This window comes from Nomia melanderi, chromosome 4 (assembly GCF_051020985.1).
Source record: "Nomia melanderi isolate GNS246 chromosome 4, iyNomMela1, whole genome shotgun sequence".
In the NCBI taxonomy this organism is placed as follows: domain Eukaryota; kingdom Metazoa; phylum Arthropoda; class Insecta; order Hymenoptera; family Halictidae; genus Nomia; species Nomia melanderi.
The window spans coordinates 15,045,604-15,064,561 of record NC_135002.1 but is presented as its reverse complement, the minus strand read 5'-3'; the positions used below and the strand labels follow the sequence as shown (position 1 = coordinate 15,064,561).

The 18,958-nt window shown below is 36.3% G+C and overlaps 4 protein-coding genes across 26 annotated transcripts in view; 3 read left to right on the top strand and 1 right to left on the bottom strand.

The window, feature by feature from the left end:
* The first annotated feature begins 510 nt into the window (after positions 1 to 510).
* LOC116425454 (protein Loquacious-like) lies at positions 511 to 5,093 on the top strand. 5 transcript variants are annotated; one of them, XM_031973168.2, is made up of 7 exons: positions 511 to 704; positions 1,650 to 1,974; positions 2,201 to 2,321; positions 2,392 to 2,686; positions 3,171 to 3,320; positions 3,416 to 3,527; positions 4,943 to 5,093. In XM_031973168.2, exons 2-7 carry the CDS (start codon positions 1,659 to 1,661, stop codon positions 5,077 to 5,079), a joined length of 1,131 nt encoding a protein of 376 aa, XP_031829028.1. In that variant the 5' UTR covers positions 511 to 704; positions 1,650 to 1,658; the 3' UTR covers positions 5,080 to 5,093. The 5 variants fall into 5 exon arrangements, with proteins under 5 accessions (XP_031829028.1, XP_031829025.1, XP_031829030.1 ...); XM_031973165.2 differs by having other exon boundaries at positions 2,186 to 2,321; XM_031973166.2 differs by lacking the exon at positions 511 to 704 and adding an exon at positions 741 to 1,349 and having other exon boundaries at positions 2,186 to 2,321.
* On the bottom strand, positions 3,551 to 4,643 carry Mthfs (methenyltetrahydrofolate synthetase). The gene is made up of 4 exons (XM_031973175.2): positions 4,434 to 4,643; positions 4,053 to 4,308; positions 3,804 to 3,851; positions 3,551 to 3,735 (listed from the first exon to the last, which is right to left on the bottom strand). Exons 1-4 carry the CDS (start codon positions 4,542 to 4,544, stop codon positions 3,566 to 3,568), a joined length of 585 nt encoding a protein of 194 aa, XP_031829035.1. The 5' UTR covers positions 4,545 to 4,643; the 3' UTR covers positions 3,551 to 3,565.
* A 40-nt stretch (positions 5,094 to 5,133) lies between the features above and the next one.
* Positions 5,134 to 12,623, top strand: LOC116425452 (uncharacterized). The gene is made up of 2 exons (XM_031973163.2): positions 5,134 to 6,971; positions 7,039 to 12,623. The coding sequence occupies exon 1, from the start codon at positions 5,134 to 5,136 to the stop codon at positions 6,550 to 6,552; it is 1,419 nt and encodes a 472-aa protein (XP_031829023.1). The 3' UTR covers positions 6,553 to 6,971; positions 7,039 to 12,623.
* A 2,998-nt stretch (positions 12,624 to 15,621) lies between these two features.
* Dh31-R (Diuretic hormone 31 Receptor) overlaps positions 15,622 to 18,958 on the top strand; it is a 179,581-nt gene continuing 176,244 nt past the window's right edge. For 11 of the 19 annotated variants that reach the window (XM_076366586.1, XM_076366579.1, XM_076366576.1 and 8 more), the window contains exon 1: positions 15,622 to 16,150. The gene's annotated coding sequence lies outside the window, so the exon portion shown is untranslated. Of the gene's footprint in view, positions 16,227 to 16,833; positions 18,430 to 18,958 lie in introns of all 19 variants that reach the window. The other 8 variants (XM_076366578.1, XM_076366571.1, XM_076366575.1 and 5 more) reach the window with 5 other exon arrangements.

Genomic DNA, 18,958 nt, shown 5'->3' with positions numbered 1-18,958 from the left:
AAGTAATAACACAGTTATTCACATGTCATTAAAATTTTAGTTTTCTTTATATACTTAATTAAATAACAGCTGTAGAATGTATCTCCCCTTATAAAGATAATACGCCCCTTTATTGTTATCCATTTTATAATTACTCGCATATATTTTTAACAGTGAATCAAAAAAAAAAATGGAATACATTCTATATTCACTTCATTTCATATATTTTATTTTTTTAATTTATTTAAGTTTAAAATATAAGAAAATTTGAATGATTTCTTTTCAAGGAAATTTAAGAAATCATTGCGCACTTTGGAATATTCATTTTTATGTCCTAAATATTTACATTTTAAGATAAATAACTGTATATTTATGAAGTATAACAATTATTTAAATATACGGTATTGTTTTAATACCGAATGAAATGATTTCATTTTAATCATTTAAGTGTAAAGAATAAGTGTTTGTTTCTATAAAACCGCCAATAATGCACCTGCGCAGAAAGGTGCGCGTACTTCTGCGTCTATAAAAACTGATCACATCGCATACTGCGGCAGAGCCAGAAACGAGGAAGATTCTCCGGTAGTCAGCAAACCATTTTTCTGTCGTCAAACGGATCAAGCTTTTTGTGAGACTTGGATCGGTCACAAAAAGCGGGATTCGCTTTTCGCATAGGAATTGGCCTGTTAAGGAGCCAGCTTATTCACATAGAAAGTTTGAAAATTGTAAGTAAAGGTAGTGACTTTTTTGACTTCATATAGCGGACGATTCCGTGACCGGTTAGTCTGTGCGCTTCCTTTATCACTGTTTTAAATAGAACTCTGTCAGCGATGAAAATCGTCATTGGCTCTATTCTTGTTTCACTGATAATAAGACTTAACCTTTATATTTTATTTCTATACTTTCTATGCTCTACATACTAGAATTAATCAATGAATTTTATAACAATCATGGCCGCCAGCCGGTTTTCGTACCGTTTTATACTATATACACCTTACATTCGTCAATAACTACTTGAGTAGAATAATAGTACAATTTTATCATTTTTATTGGACTTCTAACGTTAAAGACTGTTTTAAGACTTTATTTTTTACCGTGTTGATTATAAGAATTGATTATATATTATTTGCTTAAAAGATTATTTTCTTATATATTATTTATTATTATCATGATTTGTAAAATCATCAGAATTTCGTTTATTCGTGAAAATAATGGTAGAAAATTATTTCTAAGACATGAAATATGTCTTTGTGTAATAAATCCATTTTTGATAATAAATTAATTTATTTTAATTCATCTTATTGTTGTATTTAAGTAATTTAAGAAGTGTTTATATGTGAAATTACTAACAACAATGTATATTATCAAAGGTATGTTCAAGTGTCTAAGATATTTGTTATTTTTTTATTTTGTATGAAAAGGATTTTGAAATTTTAGTTGATAGCTTTGAAATTATTCCATAAGATTTAATTAATAGGAATCTTATTATTATTTGGCATTTAAAAACTAGCATGATTATATTCAGTGACATCTGTTTAGTACATTTAATAAATTACACTTATTACTTTGTTATTTACACTTATAATTTATATTATAACATACATAAGTTATAAAATGAGTATATGGTTATTTATATCATTAAAATATGTCAAATATATTTTTATCTATAGGTCACAAAAATGGAGGAAATACATCAACCACAACAGGTTGGGCCTAATGTAATGGCCTGTGTAGTTGGGGTTCCTAACCATTCAAATAACGTTAACCGGCGTGGTAGAGTTCGTTATTCATTACACAGTTTAATGGTAGAAAAACTTCCATTAAGTGAGGCTGCTCAGTTGGAGATGAAATCACTATGCAGTAAAACACCAGTTTCGATTCTTCAGGAATTACTTTCTCGTAGAGGCACAACACCAAAGTATGAACTAATACAAGTAGAGGGTGCCATACATGAGCCTATTTTTCGTTACCGTGTCACTGTTGCTGATATTGTTGGTTTGTATTTAATTTTGATAATATATTCTTAGTTTGGTCTTTAAATTATTATCAATTTATTGTTTAAATCTAAAAATCGTAATTTTAAATTAAATATGCAAAAGTATAAAGAATTATTTATTTATTAATTGGAATTATTGTGTTATCCTATACTTATTCATTTTAAGTTACATTCAAATAATGAATGATAAGTATCGATTGATTGAAGCAGATCCAATTGTTTCAGCAATGGGTACTGGAAAATCAAAGAAGGAGGCCAAACATGCAGCTGCACGAGCTGTATTGGATAAGTTGTGTAGATTAAATAGCGAAACACCAGATTCTCCACTTCCAAATAATATACCAGAGTAAGCATTAGGACTTGTTAATGGAATGATGTTTAATAGAACAGTAATGTAATTTATTCATTTTGCACAGTTCAGAGAATCTACCAGAGTTACCTGGATATGGAGAAGAAAAAATAATCACAAATCCAATTGGTGCATTGCAAGAAATGTGTATGTCACGTCACTGGCCTCCGCCAAAATATACAATGGAAAACGAGGAGGGTCTGCCACATGAAAGACAGTTTACTATTGTTTGCTCTATTTTAAAATATCGTGAGGTTGGTCAAGGAAAAAGTAAAAAAGTTGCAAAAAGGCATGCGGCTCATAAAATGTGGCGAGCTCTACATGATGTGAATTGTGAAAATCCTACTCTAGATGAAGATGAGGTAGGCATACCTTTTTTCTCATAATTATAATTGCTTCAAGTAAAAAAATTATTTTACTTGTGTTTTTGTTTGCATACATTCCTATTCACTTTTCGAATATTCAAAACCTATACATACGAACAGAATATTAACACCTAATATGCTTTTGTGTACTTGTACGTGTAAAGTTCTAGTGTATGTGTGTGTATGCTTAGTGAAGTGGAAGTGATTTGGCACTGCAAGCAGTATTATGAGGTATAAGCTACCTTTCTGATCACCCTTAATCTATAACGGATAATTTTTAAGAATATAAAATGTGTAATATGTATGCATTATATGTATTTTTGTTAAAAGATATTTGTACAGTAACATATGTTATCAACAATAGACACGCTTGGATCATTTCCACTTCATTTCACTCTTAATATAAGTGCAATCATTGGTGAATTATTCCCAATGATAAGCATATAATTAAATTTTTAAGTATATTAATTGTCCGTTATAGGTTTTACAAAGAAATGCAAATGTGAGTGCCCGTTATGCAGATCTGAAAGGTAGCAAAATTTCAACGTTAACAACTATTCATAGCCTTAAAGTTTCACAATTTCATAAAAGTCTGAAGTCATCGACTGGTGTTAAACTATTTGAACTACAGGTGTGTAATGGATTGTACTTTATTAGAAACATGTAGATACGGATTAAATATTTTGCATCGTGTTATATTTCTTTTGTTATGTTTTTATGTTACAGAATACGTGTTTAAATGACGGTGATGTAAATTTGGTGCAATTTTTGCAAGAGATAGCTTCAGAGCAGCAATTCGAAGTAACTTATGTTGATATTGAAGAAAAGTCTATCAGTGGTGAGTAATAAGCATTTAATTATTATATCAATAAATATTTATTTTTCTGTAAGTACAAGATCCACAGATACATCTTTTTCTGAAATAGGTATGTCATCCCATATTTGTTCATTAAATGCCACCGCAATTAAGTATGGTTTTTTTTGTTCCTTTACATAAGCATTCAAGAATGAGTCATAGTAACCCATCCCATGTCCTAAACGTTTCCCTGGTACACAATGTGTAAATGTAAATTAGGTTTTAAACAGAAAAATTATTTATTTAAATTGAACTTACCATCTCTAGTAAATGCAACACCAGGTAGGATTATTAAATCCAAATTACCTGTAATAAAATACATATGTATAAATATGTATACTTCTCCATTCAGATTCAACATCATATATGTTTCAAGCATTTAAACGTAAACTCTATCATTTGGGAGAAATTATTCCAGTATTATGCTAATATTATAGCTACTTATGTTGGGACATATACCTGACTGTATATTTATATTTTTTATGTAATAATTATTTAAATTTTTACCATTTTCCAAAGCATTTTCCCTGGTTTCATCAAATTTTGGTTGTTTAATATTCCATTTAGTCAATACCAAATTTTCGTATTCTTCCATTGAAAATAATTTGACCATTTTCATTTCCTTTCCTTTATATGTAGGCACAAATACTTCCTTTTTTGTTTTAAAAAGATGCTTTAATATAGGTAATGTATTAATTTCATATTCTGTACTTAAAAATACTGAAACTTTTCTACTTTGTTGAAATTGTGGTAGAGAACATAGCTGTAATATATATATATACATATAGTTTTAGTAATAACTGAGTTCTTTCAAAAAATATGTGACACCATATAACATAACCTTTCTTATGGTTACTGTACAATATTAGTATGGCTTTGTGTACTTACCTTTTCAAATACTTTTCTCGATTGTCTATCTCTTTCCTCAGAATTAAGTTGTGCAATAATAAGTTTCACTTTTTTACGTAAAACATGTTTATTAGATTTTAGAATGCTCATGATTGTTGCAAATTTATATCCTTTCTAGTATAGACAAAAAATATTAATTCACTTACTTATGTAAGAGGGCAGCAACATGTTTATCTTCAGGAAAGAAAAAAAAAAATGCACGACCTGTGTCATTATTTCACAAGTTATTTGATATATTTAATTTTTAAGTATACACAGACATACATGCAGATATAAATAGTCTCTTTGAAATTTCTTCATTTTCTAAAAACATATTTTTATTTACTTCAAAATAAGAGTCTTTTCTTCTATACGTAATATTAACAAACAACATACTTAATTAATCAATTGACATAACTTACAAGTACTGTAGATAATAATTCAAATTTTAAATAATCTTATTTTAAATTCAAATGCAGTTTAAAATAGTATTTTATTTAATGTTACAGGAAAATGCCAGTGCCTTGTGCAACTGTCTACATTACCAGTGGCAGTTTGCTATGGTTGTGGTGTTACTAGTAAAGATGCTCAAGCCAGTGCTGCTCAAAACGCTTTGGAATATCTGAAAATCATGACCAAAAAGTGAGCCAGCGCTTTGCTCCTGCCAGCTGTCACTATTAACTGCAAATCCCACAATAACATGCTGCCCAAAAATCAAAATAATAATACAGATCCCAAAATTTTATCAGTGAATAATCAAGTGCCAGACAAGGGTAAAAGTGGTCAAAAACTTGATCATGTAGGGAACAAAAATAGACTGTCTAAACTGTCTGTTAGAACAGTAAACACCATAGTAGGGAACAAAGATGCCACTCTGAACACAATCGCCACCACATCGGGTGTTACAATCGCTACGAGTAGGATAAATCAACCTATAAAGAAGAATAGTGGAAACAATGACAATATAAAATCAAATGACCAACAGTTACCAAAACCCTCGCCAATAGTGACTACGAATCAATCCAGCTCTAAATTCGGTAGTGTAAGAGGTGTTACTACATCTTGTGTTAGTGGTACTGTTCCTCATGAAAATCCACCCAAGTCCAAAGATTATTCTACTAAAAAGTTTTCCAGTGAGATCGATTCGAAAATGAAGAACTGTCAGATACAACCCGATTACAAAGAATCGTCTATAAGTAATCAGGATTACAAAACGAGGAATAGCACGGCTATGAACAATTTACCATCAAGATTTGTGAATCAGGCATCTGTTCCAACATTGCACAGGGAGAACCACGGAACTTCCAGTAGCGCATATCATTCTCGATCGACCTCGCAGAACGATAATACGGCATTCGCCGTGGCTAGGAAAGCTTTGGAGCAACAGAATCCTACGTCGAAGATGGCTCCGATCAACTTCCCGCCATTACGTGCACCGCAAAGTATCGTGAACGTTCGTCACCCATTCGTAACAGAGGCAAGAACCAAACACAATGAGATAAGTGGGTCAAGCTCGAAGTCGAAATTAAATATGGGAAGTCCTCTGCAGAGTGGTGTCAAAGATCTCGACCACAGCAGACAAACGTTTCACAGTTACGGTACCTCACAGATTGCCGGAATACCGAATGTTCAAAGTTTGAGTAACGTTACGGCGAACATGTCGCCTTATCCAAGGCCGGAAAGCTTTCCTCAGCCAACTGTCGCGAGCGTATTGTTCCCCGACACATCGCAGTTCCCTCAGTCGCCACCCTTCAGCACTACACAAATTGGACAGCTAAATCAGTACCAGACTTACGATCCCAGCAGTTTTGCGACCACGCCGGTGAACGTAAATCCAGTAATTCCGCAGTTTTCCGCGGAGAGTTCGATCCCGTATCCGCAATACGATAATCCTCCTCAATTCGTGCAACCGAATCATTATCCGACCGCGGATATAGCGAATAGCCAGTACCAGTATCAGGCTGCTGGCGTTGGACAGCTGCAGGACTCACCGATGTTTATACAAAGCCTGCAAAGTCCGATCGCCGTAACGGATCAGTATGCTGCTCCGAGTTACGCCAGAACAGTCAGGACTGAACTGATACCACGATTGAGGAGGCCTCCGAGATTCAACAAGTAAAAATGATTATCTCTGTTCGTTTCGTTTTTTTTCCTTTTTTCTTTCTTCGACGTGTTGCATGCCGAATGATTTTCCTGTGTTCTTACCTGTGACGCAGGAGCTTTTACCGAACGGAATAGACACATAACGGTAAAACACTCTATGAAATTATTTAATCGAATTGATGTTACGATCAGTAATATTAAAATTTTTGCGAACATTTAATTAAATGTTGAACTACTGTAACTGATTCGATTGAGGATTACCGACGATCCAAGCGGCGCCATAGACGAATGAGACGTCGGCCGTTGGTGACCTGTCACAGTATTCGGCGCATTGAAACCATCGTTGAACAGAAATCGTATTAAGTGAAGGAAGTGCGTGAAAAAGAAGACTAAATCTGCTAATCGGATTGAATCGTTGGCGCAGTGAAAGATGTGGTAAAAGTTATTTCAATTTTTGATCCATTTTGAAATAAATTTTAACCAGTCTCTGCACGGTTCACAGAATGTAGGAGTTGGAAATGGTAAAACCAGTAATTTTCGACGAGATTCTTCGAATCGCGTGTCTCATAGAGATTGCGATTGCTGAAGGCTGTATAAGAATTCTGCCACGAAGATTTTTTACGTACACATATACAGAGGAAAAGAAACGCGTACAGAAACGAAGAGAGAGAATCATTTTGACTTGTTTACATCGTTCAATGTGACATGGCAGGGCATAGTGAGTTGAGCTCGAATTCTAATTTTATGACGTAATTTATCTGCATCATAAAAATACGAGAAGTGAGAACTGGAGAATAAATAAATAAGAAAAAAAAGAGAGAAATTAAAGTGAAAGAAGGCAGTTGCATCCAGTTTGTTAAATTGTATATAAATTATGACTGCTGGCTAAGAATAGTATCATTTATATAAATATTGCGAAATGGTTTCGAGGACGGATTTGTTTTCCACCGAGGCGGCGACCAAAACAAATCTGTCGGTGAGTGAAGCAGAGTCCACAGTCATATTACTATGTTAAACAAAAAAAGAAAAGAACGAAAGGAAAAAAGCAACTAGAGGATGGAAAAGATGATTCACGACATTTGTGAGATAATAGGGAAGATGATAAAGCAACTGGATTATAATTATAATACGATAAGTCCTAGTTTTAATGAATGGTATTCTACAAGCTATACTTTGCATAGATTTAGTGGAGGTTTTCCAATATTTGCATATTACTTAGCTTACCGCTATGTTTTTAATGTGCTTCACTATCTATATATGGGATGGATAACGATGTTCATTACAACGCACGAAACCGTTTATACTCGTGGGAATGATGGAAAGTGTTCTGTAATCTATCGAGAAACAGAAAAGAAAAGTTAGCGAAATAGAGGATTGATATGTCGCAGTCCCGCTGCGATCAAGACTTCTCGGTTGATTTGAACATCGTGTCTTCACCGAGCGTATGCACAGTGCAGACGTAGCTTTCGGCGGTCCGTGTATAATAATGGCGATCGCGATAAAGGTAACGATATAATCTTTCAGTGGTGTATATTTTTCCTTTAGTATGGTAGCTCATAAACTCATAAGCATCATATTACTAATACGAGTAAGGTTAATCGTTAAGAATTCCTCATTAAGTACACATCTCGTATAGCCAAGTATATACTCGTGTGTATTGAATTTTGAATTGCCTAAGTGCGTCGACCTCACCGGATGAGACATTTATACTAAATGAAAAAGGATCACATCGCATGGACAAACAGCGTTGAGAGGACGCGACCGTCGGTATGAATGGAAGTGAATGTGTTTCGCGGAAACGGAATACCATGGATCACTGCTACTCTGGACAGGAACACGATGAGTCGTTTCATGGGAGAAATAAGGAACGTTCGCGCGAACGAATAGATAATCGAATTAGAAGACACTGTGTTCATCGTCTCATTGATCAATAAGCGCAGTGATTCTTCAGCCTCTGATCTCAGTAGTCTCCCGTCACGCGTACCCCGTAACATTACCGGGCAAAAGTTTGAAATTACTTCGTGACTGCAAACATTTGATTGACAGTATAAATTCAATTTTACATCGTAGGCAGAACTTTTGTTCGTGGACAGTGCTCGAAAAAAAGGATTGACTTGTCAAAGCGAGTATTTAACGATTAGCAAATATGAAAAGCATGTTGCTAACATGAGAATTCAAGTCGAAGCTAGGAAAGAACATTTACCTCACGGATCATAACGTGAAGGTAACGAAGGTTACACACCGAGTCATAAGTAAATGATTTGTAGGTCAAATTTGGTCTAAATATTCTCTAATTTTGTAACATCTTAAAATTGTAAACATTCGCCATTTAGGAATGAAAGTGCTCGCGGAACGGGAGAATACTGTATTATTCCCGTGTAACTGGTATTAACATACACATACACAATTTTGTCCAGTTTTTTATTTTCTTGTTTCAAATTCACGTTTAATTGATTGGTAAATATTGTAATAGAAATATTATAATATTTCATATTTTTGCTATCGAAGATTCTTGCTCTAAGCAGTTTCAGCTTGTAAACAGTCGGTCAGCTCGCGAGAGGCGTACTTATATTGTTAACACGTCAACTATTGTTCGAATAATTTATAATTCAATTGTTTAATTCAGTATTTTGAAGCACCGAGTATTTCTATTCGCCATGATGTAAACGGTACAGTTTGTAGAATGCGTATTTTGATACCAGTGTAGATCAAGGTACGGGTACCCCGAAAGCGAGGGCGCGAAGTCACATACACTGGCGGTGAACGTGTTAATTAATCAGGCATCAAGTACTAAAATAGTGGAAGTAAAAATGAAACGAACCTTGTTCGGTTCTTCGATGAGTGAACTCTAAAAATCACTATATCGCCTGCGTGTATGTGACAGTGGTCTCTCAACGCGTCGAAGGAAAGTGTGCGATTGCCGCGTTCACTTAATTAATGAGGGGTGTTTTTCTATAAATGAACGGATCGCGCTATTATTTGTCACGACGAACGCGGGCAAACGATCCGTAGCGCGGGTAGCATGCCAGCGAGCGATAACTGATCGTAAGATGCAAATAAAATTTCACGTATGAAATGGGTGTGTGCGTGCCGCGCAAACAGCTGGCCAGATAACGATGCAATAACGAGTAAAAACGGGTATTGGCGCGTGTTCATGATATCTTGGCCAGCGTTTGACTTATACCGACAGTACAAAACAGATTCTTTTCCCGTAAAGTAGATTGAACCGCGGGCCAGGGTATCGCGGGAATGCGACGAATGTACGGTAAATGTAGTATATGTGAATCGACGGGCGAGGCGCGATTCGATTCGTGAAATTAGCTAGCCACCTGTTCATTCAAGAGACGTCGATTTTCATGTCAGTTTTCACGGTTCACGTTGATCGTTCAGCAATCCTCTCAATTTGGCGAGAGACCCTTAATTGGAGCCGCTCACGAAAGTCGAACGAATTCCTCGTGTCTCTCCCGCTGATCGTGCGGAGCGTGTTTATGTAGAGGATAGAGCGGCGTCGCTGAGAACCGTGCGCGCCTCAACGTTAGCACACCAAGCTGGACGAGAAAGAACGAGATTCTAACTAGCTGAGGCGATGTCTCGAGAGTCGCGACGTAATTTATTCCGGTCGGAGCATATTTCATACATACTTTTGGAAAATAGGCATTACTTACATGCAAAGTATAGAATGTGTATGCGTGTAGCGAGGAGTACATTGGTAGGTTGATTAAAACGCAACCCAGTTGTATCATTAAGAATATGGAGAGAGAGAGAGAGAGAGAGAGAGAGAGAGAGAGAGAGAGAAAAAGAGAGAGAGAGAGAGAGAGAGAGAGAGAGAGAGAGAGAGAGAGAGAGAGAGAGAGAGAGAGAAAGAGAGAGAGAGGGAGACAGTTAGCAAAAGAAAAAAAAACTGTATAAGAAGCGAGAAATAGATAGGAGAACGGTGGACGAAGAACGATTCCATTGGCGAATCGTTCCGCGAAGTCTTGTAACCGATACGTGTTCGGTTTCACCTTAATCGCCACGCGAGGGTCAAGTAAAAATCGTTTACTTGCCTTTATGGGCGACAAACACTCGTATGACCGATTTATTTATTCCGTCGAATAGTCTCTCGCGAGATTACGAAACGCGCGTTGCACCCCACTTCAATCCGACGTTTCCGGTTCCCGTTTCTCTTGTCGTTTCCCTTCCCCCCACGTTCGTTTCCCGTTCCTTTCTTCTGACTGTAGAGCGCTGCTTCGCATTTGGCGGAAATCCGAGCTGGTTCACGGGTATCCTCTGAGAGGAGTCAAATTCTTTTAATTGTCAGGGAACGCGTACGTGTCTTTGAGACCACCCTCGCTGTGAGGAAGATCGAGCGAAAGTTGATCGGACACGCTTAGGGTTAGTTCGTTCGTAAAAATTGAACGATTCCTATGTCGAAGGAATAAAGAAAAGGTGAAGCATAAGTTAAGGATAATTAAAAAGAAAAGAAATTAACGAGTTTATGCTGTAACAGCGGACTCTGAAGCATAAAGGGAAGAGATCGAAAGAGATGTCCACGATCATTTTCTTCTTTTTCGGCTACGGGGAATCAGTTCTTCGTGGACCAAGTCGAGAAACCGAAAAAAATTAACATATTCCTAGAGGTCATGGGAACCGTTTCGCGCGGGAACGGTCGCTCATTCAACATTCCCCCCCTCCCCCCTCTGACGCGTGCGTCGCTTCCCTTTTCTCGTTCATGTTATTCGGCCATCGAAAAAATGATCTTTCGAAACGGATTTCCTAGTATAAAATAATATTATTTTTTTATATGTAACATATATTTTCAACGAAGAAATTTCATTCGACGCGCGATCACGGATCATCACACGGGTTTATCTATGATTTTGTCTACGATCTAACGTTTCGTAAGACTTTGAGGGCCGCGCGAAGAATGGACGAATAGAAAGGACAAAAACGGAGGCAGAGCAACGATGATGAAAGTAATGGGAAAATAAAATAAACGGACGGCGCTGTCGCGAAGAGATTCGCGTTCGGACGGGTTTCCCGTTGCGTCTTCGCAACGCGCGCCGCGGATTTCTAGTCTCCTCATCCCCCTTCATTTACCCGGTTTCCGAAACGCGATTGTACAAAAAGATAGAAAGAAAGAAAAAATGAAGAAGAAAGAAAGAACGAAAGCTAAAGAGCCGCGGTCTTCCTTGATCGATCTTACCGATACGATCGATCTTTTTAGGCGAATGAGAACGAAGTAGAGAGCAGAGAGCCTTAGAAGAAAATCGAAAAAAAATAAATAAATAAACGAGACGCGAGTGTTCGTTCTCGACTTGATGAACAAGGAGAGAAGAAAAAACGAAAACGAAGGAATGTATTAGAAAATGATGAAAAAAAAAGAAGAATCTTAATATCGACGCGTAGACGATATATTTGTCAATTTCCCATTCCTTTCTCGAATTGAACTCCTTTAATATACATACGATTTAAATCGTCTGCCGACATTCAAGAACACCAAGCGAATCCCGACGATTTTACAAGGAAAATATAGATATTCGTTTGTTCCTTGCCGTAAGAGAGAAAAAAAAGAGAGGAAACAGTTTTATAAGATGTATAAATATAAAAAGCCGGTCCAGCACGCTTGGACCTTGTAATTTGTAATTTTTATATGTGGAGGGGGATACATTATTATTATTATTATTATTATTATTATAGTTATTATTAATATGATTATTATTATTGTTAGAAGTATTTTTTTTTTATTTTCACCTTTTGGTGGAAATTTTCGCGCTGTCCTTTCATCCTCCCCTTCCGGATGCACGTAACCCCTTCTTCCCTCCCCTTTCGATATTTTTTCTTGTTCGTAAGTTAGAATCATTGATAGATTTTGCGTTTGTAAAGTGATATTAGTCGATTGATAGAATCGACGCAGTGTACTGGCACTCGACACGGACATGGCATACAGATAACGACTTAAGATAGAAAAAAAAGAAAGAAAAAAAAGAAAAGCAGTATAGCGTGGCCCGTTTCTGTAAAACGTGGTGCATAAGTATCTATAATCAAGGTTGTTTTATGTATGATTGTGCGTGTAACATTGTTAATAAACTAACGATGCTTATGAAAGTTCTTTTTCGCCGCTTCGTACCACGATCTCTCCGTTTTCTCGTGTTCCCCATTATTTTCATCGCTGCGATGCGCGAGTCATGCTGCGAAATACGAAACGTATATATATATATATATATGTATATGTATATATATGTATATATTTTTTTTACACGTTTCTTTCAATGCATTTGCGAAATTTATTGTATTGAGATGTTTATACAATATTACACTTTATACATTGAATTTTATGTTTGTTTCTTATTGGCCGAGGTTCGAGAAGTTGGCAAAATAAAAAGAAAGTGAAAACGCTTATGAAAAATACATACATGGAATTCAAATTTGAGACTCATTCTACACCCTTTTTCATTTTATTCGCGAAACATTATAAACGATATTTTCGAACAAAACCTAATAATAAGATCCGTTGACCACATTGGTACCACAGTGTATTTAATGACTTTTCTTGAAAGCAGATTCATTTTACTTTTTCCAATATATTCTGTGTACTTGTGATATACGGAAGTACAGAGAACTTTATAAAGAGTTCTAATTATGTACAATAAAAGTCTCTTGCATAAATAACAATCAATTAAATCGATTGCACTATCATCGAGAAAACCTTAACTCCTTCTCCTACAATATCGTGTCCCATTGTTTACGAAACTTTTAAATCAAATTCGATAAATTTAAATATTATTTCTTTACTTCCAACACAAATTAACACGTTGAATGCTCCACGATTTTAAGGTACAGAATATGCGAAATGAAAAAGAAATAATATTGAATTATTTAATTGAATTTCGTTATTGTCATTGTACATTTATCCTGTTAAATGTCCTGCAATAGGTAATACTACTTATAATATAGAAATGTTTTCAAATAATCATCGTTTAATTGTAGAAATTACAGTAATTGAATTTGGGCGATGGTCATCGGCGACCCCTGTAGCTTTCAATGTGTTAAACATGTCTATCGTCAATCTTCAACCGTCAGAGTAAACGTATTTCACAAAATAAATATCAAACTTCTTTCGTCTATTAAATTATTAACGATACAACAGTCTTATTAAGTTCAGTTGTCAGAGAAAATAAAGGGCAAAGGGTTAATATTCGCAAAACAATTTCTAATTGCAAATGTATATACACCTGCAACGTTTGATCTACGATATCAGCCTTCGGATCGCGCAACATCCGAAACATCGGCGGCCAATGAATCACGGAAACGCCCGTAAAAGTCTGTTCGCGGACGTGGGCTCTCTTATCGCTGCCGTGTTCCTAGACAATCCAATTTTGCACGCTGTATAAATTCAATCGCCGGTACATGTCGATAACGGGCGCTGTCGTGCAAACAATCGACGAGTCGTGTAGATCCAATGGGATCGCGCGGTTTTCGGGTCGGGGATCTGATCGCGGCCCTGCGTACGCGTGTGGCGGCGTCTATTCATTACGACCGAAGAAAATGATCGCTTTTGCCAGGGCCGCGCCAACTCGAGGGTGCTTTATCCAATCAGACTGGTCGTTTACTTTCATTTCAATGTACACTTGCTTCACCAATTTCTGCTATAGTTATTTGTGGTATCATAATTGTATCACATAAAGGTACCAGTTCAATACTGTTGAAGTGTTTCTGAATGAATAATTAAAGTGCTGTATTAAACTATAACTGAATGAAATAAGATGGCAAAAGACAAATATTTAATATTTATTTTACGCACCTAATATCTAATTTGAATTATACAATGTAGTATAATCATTAATAGTGTGGAAAAATCATGATATTTTCCAATTTTTTAAGAGGAGGCCAATAAAAGTTTGCATCCTGACAGCAAACACCTTCGGCGCGCCCCTGGCCGTTGTCCACGTGTATATTAACGGCACGCCTCACGTGTTCCCTGTAACGACAAGGCATTGGGGGCTAGATTTGACAGTAACGACAATGACTCGACAATAAATTTATGCAGTTAAATTACTACCTTCGGTTACGTGCACCCGTATGAAAAACACCGACTTAAAGGGACCCTGCTGCCCACGATCGCGCGATAGTCTCTTTTAAAGCGCGGTTTAAGAGCGATTACGCGGAAAACGGGGGGAGGCAACTTGACCCGCTACTTAGACGCGAGCGCACCCGGAAAAATATACCTTTCGGAGATTTTCGAGCGGCAGACTCGGCGTACTTGCAAAATCGTTGTGAAGATCTATGGCTACGCCGCGTCAGGTGTACGGATTTATGCGGGATCTGGACTACACCGATGGGATAATATTGAGGAAGTATATTACGAGGTAGGCAGGGTGGGGTAAGCCAGTAAATCCAGTGGGGTTATAAACTACTGGTTTCCGAGACTGATATTGGCCTTCGACATATCAATAATTTTGAGAATTGGATCGGGCGGATGAGCGCTAAGATTTGGAAAGGGGCCTGTTAGGTAGTACTGCACGCAGTATTCTTTATCGATACCTCTTATCGATAGATTTAAATGGAATTTGCTTTTATGCGAGCTTTAGATTCGGTGATAAGTAGGGTGGTAAATTTAGTGGGGATGTTAGCTGTTCGTTTACTGAAATCGTCTTTAACGTTTCAATCTTTTTGGGAAGACTAATGAATAAGAAGTAAACTGAAATAATAAATAAAGTAAATAGCAAAATGTAATGCGTGTAATATATGTATTTGAAATATTAATAAATACAATCTTCATTAATATTCGAGTGTCGCTCTGCTTTCAATATATTGAAACGATTTAGAAATTCTCTTTCTAAAGTTACTTTCGTCAACATAGTTAAGAAGAGTAAATTATACAGAAGGGGGTGAGTTTTCATGTGCTATTGGGTGAATTGTTACATTTAATGAAGGGAGAAGCATTTTTCTCGAAAAATCATGAATTTTTTTATTTTCAATTTTTTCGAGGCTCTGAGAACGATAAGGTGTACCACGCCGCGCAAAAATAAGAACGAACTCTCGGGGGTAGAATCGACGGTGTCGCCGTCGTGCCGGCAACAGTTGCGCGCGCACTTCGAGTCACGTTTCTATCAGTGGAAGCGCTCAGTTGCCGCCGCGCGGCCGCGTGTGATCCGCAGTTTTTGAAGTCCTCCTTCCGAAAAAAGGTTCTCGTAGTGTTCCGAAATTCGAACCTATTAAAAAAACCCAAAGGAAAGAACAAAAACTAGTAATAAACGAGTTTCGAATTAAACGGGCAGATATAAAGCAACCGAGTGTATCAAATTAACCGAAGTTCTCGGAAAAATTAATAATTTAATTATATTCGTCCGGTTCGCTATTCTCCAAGTGATGATGATTTTTAAATTAAACCTTCTCGACGCAACGTTCTTTCATCACAACCTCGTATCTGCGAGGAGAACATTGATAAACCCGATTGAAAATTGAAACTCGACAGTGAAAGAATGTTACACCGATGCCGCTCGAGTAGGAATGTTTCTCTCGCCGATAATTCGTTACAGTTACCTCCATACGATTAAGTCAAACAATTTCGGAGTGGTATCTTCAAAAGCTAAAGTTTACAGTAAACTTTATATGGAACATTAGAATCGTATGTAAGCATCGAAAAGTTTTCTGTGGTTTCAACTCAATGAAAAATGTCGAAACTTTCAATCCCATTCTTCTATCGAGGTGGACTCTATATTGAGATGTTTACGTTGAAACCTTTTATTGAAAACTAAATTGAAAACCGGTTTACACCTGTCATCAGAGTTTTGTTTATTGTCCATTGTAATGTAATTCGATTCAACGTAATCATTTCTTACTGAATGCAACGAAGTTGGTGATTCGCTAAAAATTCTCTTATTCGCAACCTGTTCGAGACGTTCCAACGGCTTGTAGATCGTTTTATTATTGTGCAATAAAGACGTTCGTTGATAATAATAATAATAGAGACGCGTGATTTGCATAAACGTCCGCGCGAATGGTCGCTACTGTTCACGCGCTCGCGAAGACGCATTGAATTGTTCGCGCTTGCCGGAAGTCGGAATTTGTTTCCAGGAAGCGGTACAGTGGTAGCAGCGAGCGCAATGGTCAGAGAATGGTGACCTTTGGACGATCGGCATCGTTCATAAATTGTTCACTGTTATTGCTTGTTTGAAAGCTAGCCCACGAATAGCTTCGTCAAAATGACACGTCCGCATGGTACTCGCGTAAACACGCGGTCGCTTGATTCAGATGGTTTCGCTGGCGAAACATCTTGAAAGAGTATGCATCTCGATCGTGTTACGTTTTGCAGACGACTGCGTAGATGCTCTTCGTTACACGGGAGAAGAACCATGGAAGCAATGCGGGTCTAATTGGTCAGCTTTCATCTTTCCTCTTTTCATTTTCGAATAGGTACCGGAAAAAGTTTGTGCGGGTTCTTAACCAGTTAATTGTGGAATTTAGTTTGAAAAATCTCTCATTGCCTGCGCAATAAAATTGAATAATAAAATCTATACTCGTCAAACGCAGAGCAAATGCGTCTATAATATATTCCAACCAAAACCAGAAGGAAAACGAAGGAGAATTATGCATTTATCTGAGAAAATAAATAATTTACCATTGACAAAGTTAGTATCATTTTGCGTTTTAAGATGACGCGTATAAAACTGAATGACGCTTTTCTATTTTTACATAAGAAAATTATAAATAGTACGATCGTTCCATGTTTCAATTTCTAAGCGGGCAATAACGCCAATAAACATTAATTAGAAGGAAAACAAATAAATAAGCATAATCTAATTCTACGAATTGATAAGCTGACACTCGTAGTCAGTGTAACGGAGAAGCGCGATCGCGCTACTTGGGATTCAAACGGTTAAACACAGAGGAAAATAATTATATAATATAAAATAACTATATTATAATAAAAGTTTTCATAAATTAATTTTATTTTGTTTGATACCAGCGATATCGGTAAAACCGCACGAACTTTCTTTGGTATTTAATAATTTATTAATTTATTAATTTTGCTTTTCGTCAATATGGTTACACGTAAGCAATGAAAACTATAAACAAAACACATAACGAGAGACTCTTTTATTCTCTGTGCTGTCCTGAGATTCTTCTCACATGTAATAAAGAGAGTTGTACATTGATGGAAAGTTGACATTCGGTACAGTATAAGGGCAGAAGTGGATTTTCGTAATGTATTTTGTTTACATTTGTTTCTTTCATAACTACATTTTTTGGGATTATTTCGTTATCAATAATTTGCTGGAAATATTATATTTATGTTTTTTTTTCTTTCGACAACCTAATAAGCTCATTAGCAACTATATCGGATTATATAGTTATATTATGTTTTCATTGGTTGTGAATAATTACATTTGCTTGAAAGTATAATAATTCATAATAGAAAAATAATTAACGCATTCGATATGGCTGGAAACTAGTTTCCAAAGCAATAATGTAATCTCCAAGGCGAGTTTTTAAAATAACCACGCGATCCGATTTTGGGGACTATAATCATAATATAGAGTGAGAAATATTTATATTAATTTCCTTTAGATCTTCCTTACGAGTCTGGCCCAATTTCATTCCGAAGGGTTAATCACGATGTGACTGTATCGACGAATAGCACATTATTATCGAAAACACATACAAGAAGGGAAATGCACGACTCTGATCAATTAGATTCGCATTCTTCTCGGGTGCCTTCATTCTATCAACGCGCCGGTGACGAACCCAGTCAGAGTACAGCAAAAGAGAAAGAAAACATCGTACGCTACGGGATTTTGCTTTTAAGTGTTGCTACTTCTCCCGGCGTAACACTGATGAGGGAACTTCAGCTCCACGAAAATTCCATTCTTTTGGAAACTTTGCGAGTTCGTGGACGAGATGAATAAAGGTGTCGCATAATAATGCTTTCTCCCTCGTACTTCTTCACTTTTCGGGGATGGGCAAACCTTAAAAACGAATGTGATCTACGATAGGTAGAAAAAAGTTGCTGTTACGAAGATTAAATGTTCTTTTATAGTTTGTGAAAACTACGACGAGATCGCTCGAAGTTCTTGATTTAAATAAATAGTCTTACTTAGTCATTTTTAGTTGAAAAAGATGATAACTTTTACTATGAAGAATAGTACTTATCAGTGACAAAATGCAGTATACATTTTCGTTATTACGAATTTAAAAAAATTGTGATTATATATACTCTAATTCGTAGTTCGAAAACTTCTTGGTGTTTTCGATTTTGACGAGAGAGAGAGAATATTTACGCATTCAGGAAATTTGATCAATAGCTTTGCTGTAACAATTGAAATTCTTGTACTTATTAAATGAATTGAACCGTATAGGAACTTTTTTAAATTTATAAGAATGTCTTATAAAGTTTTCGTAGAACACGTTGAGGCTATAAACAAGTCGAAAGTTTTCCG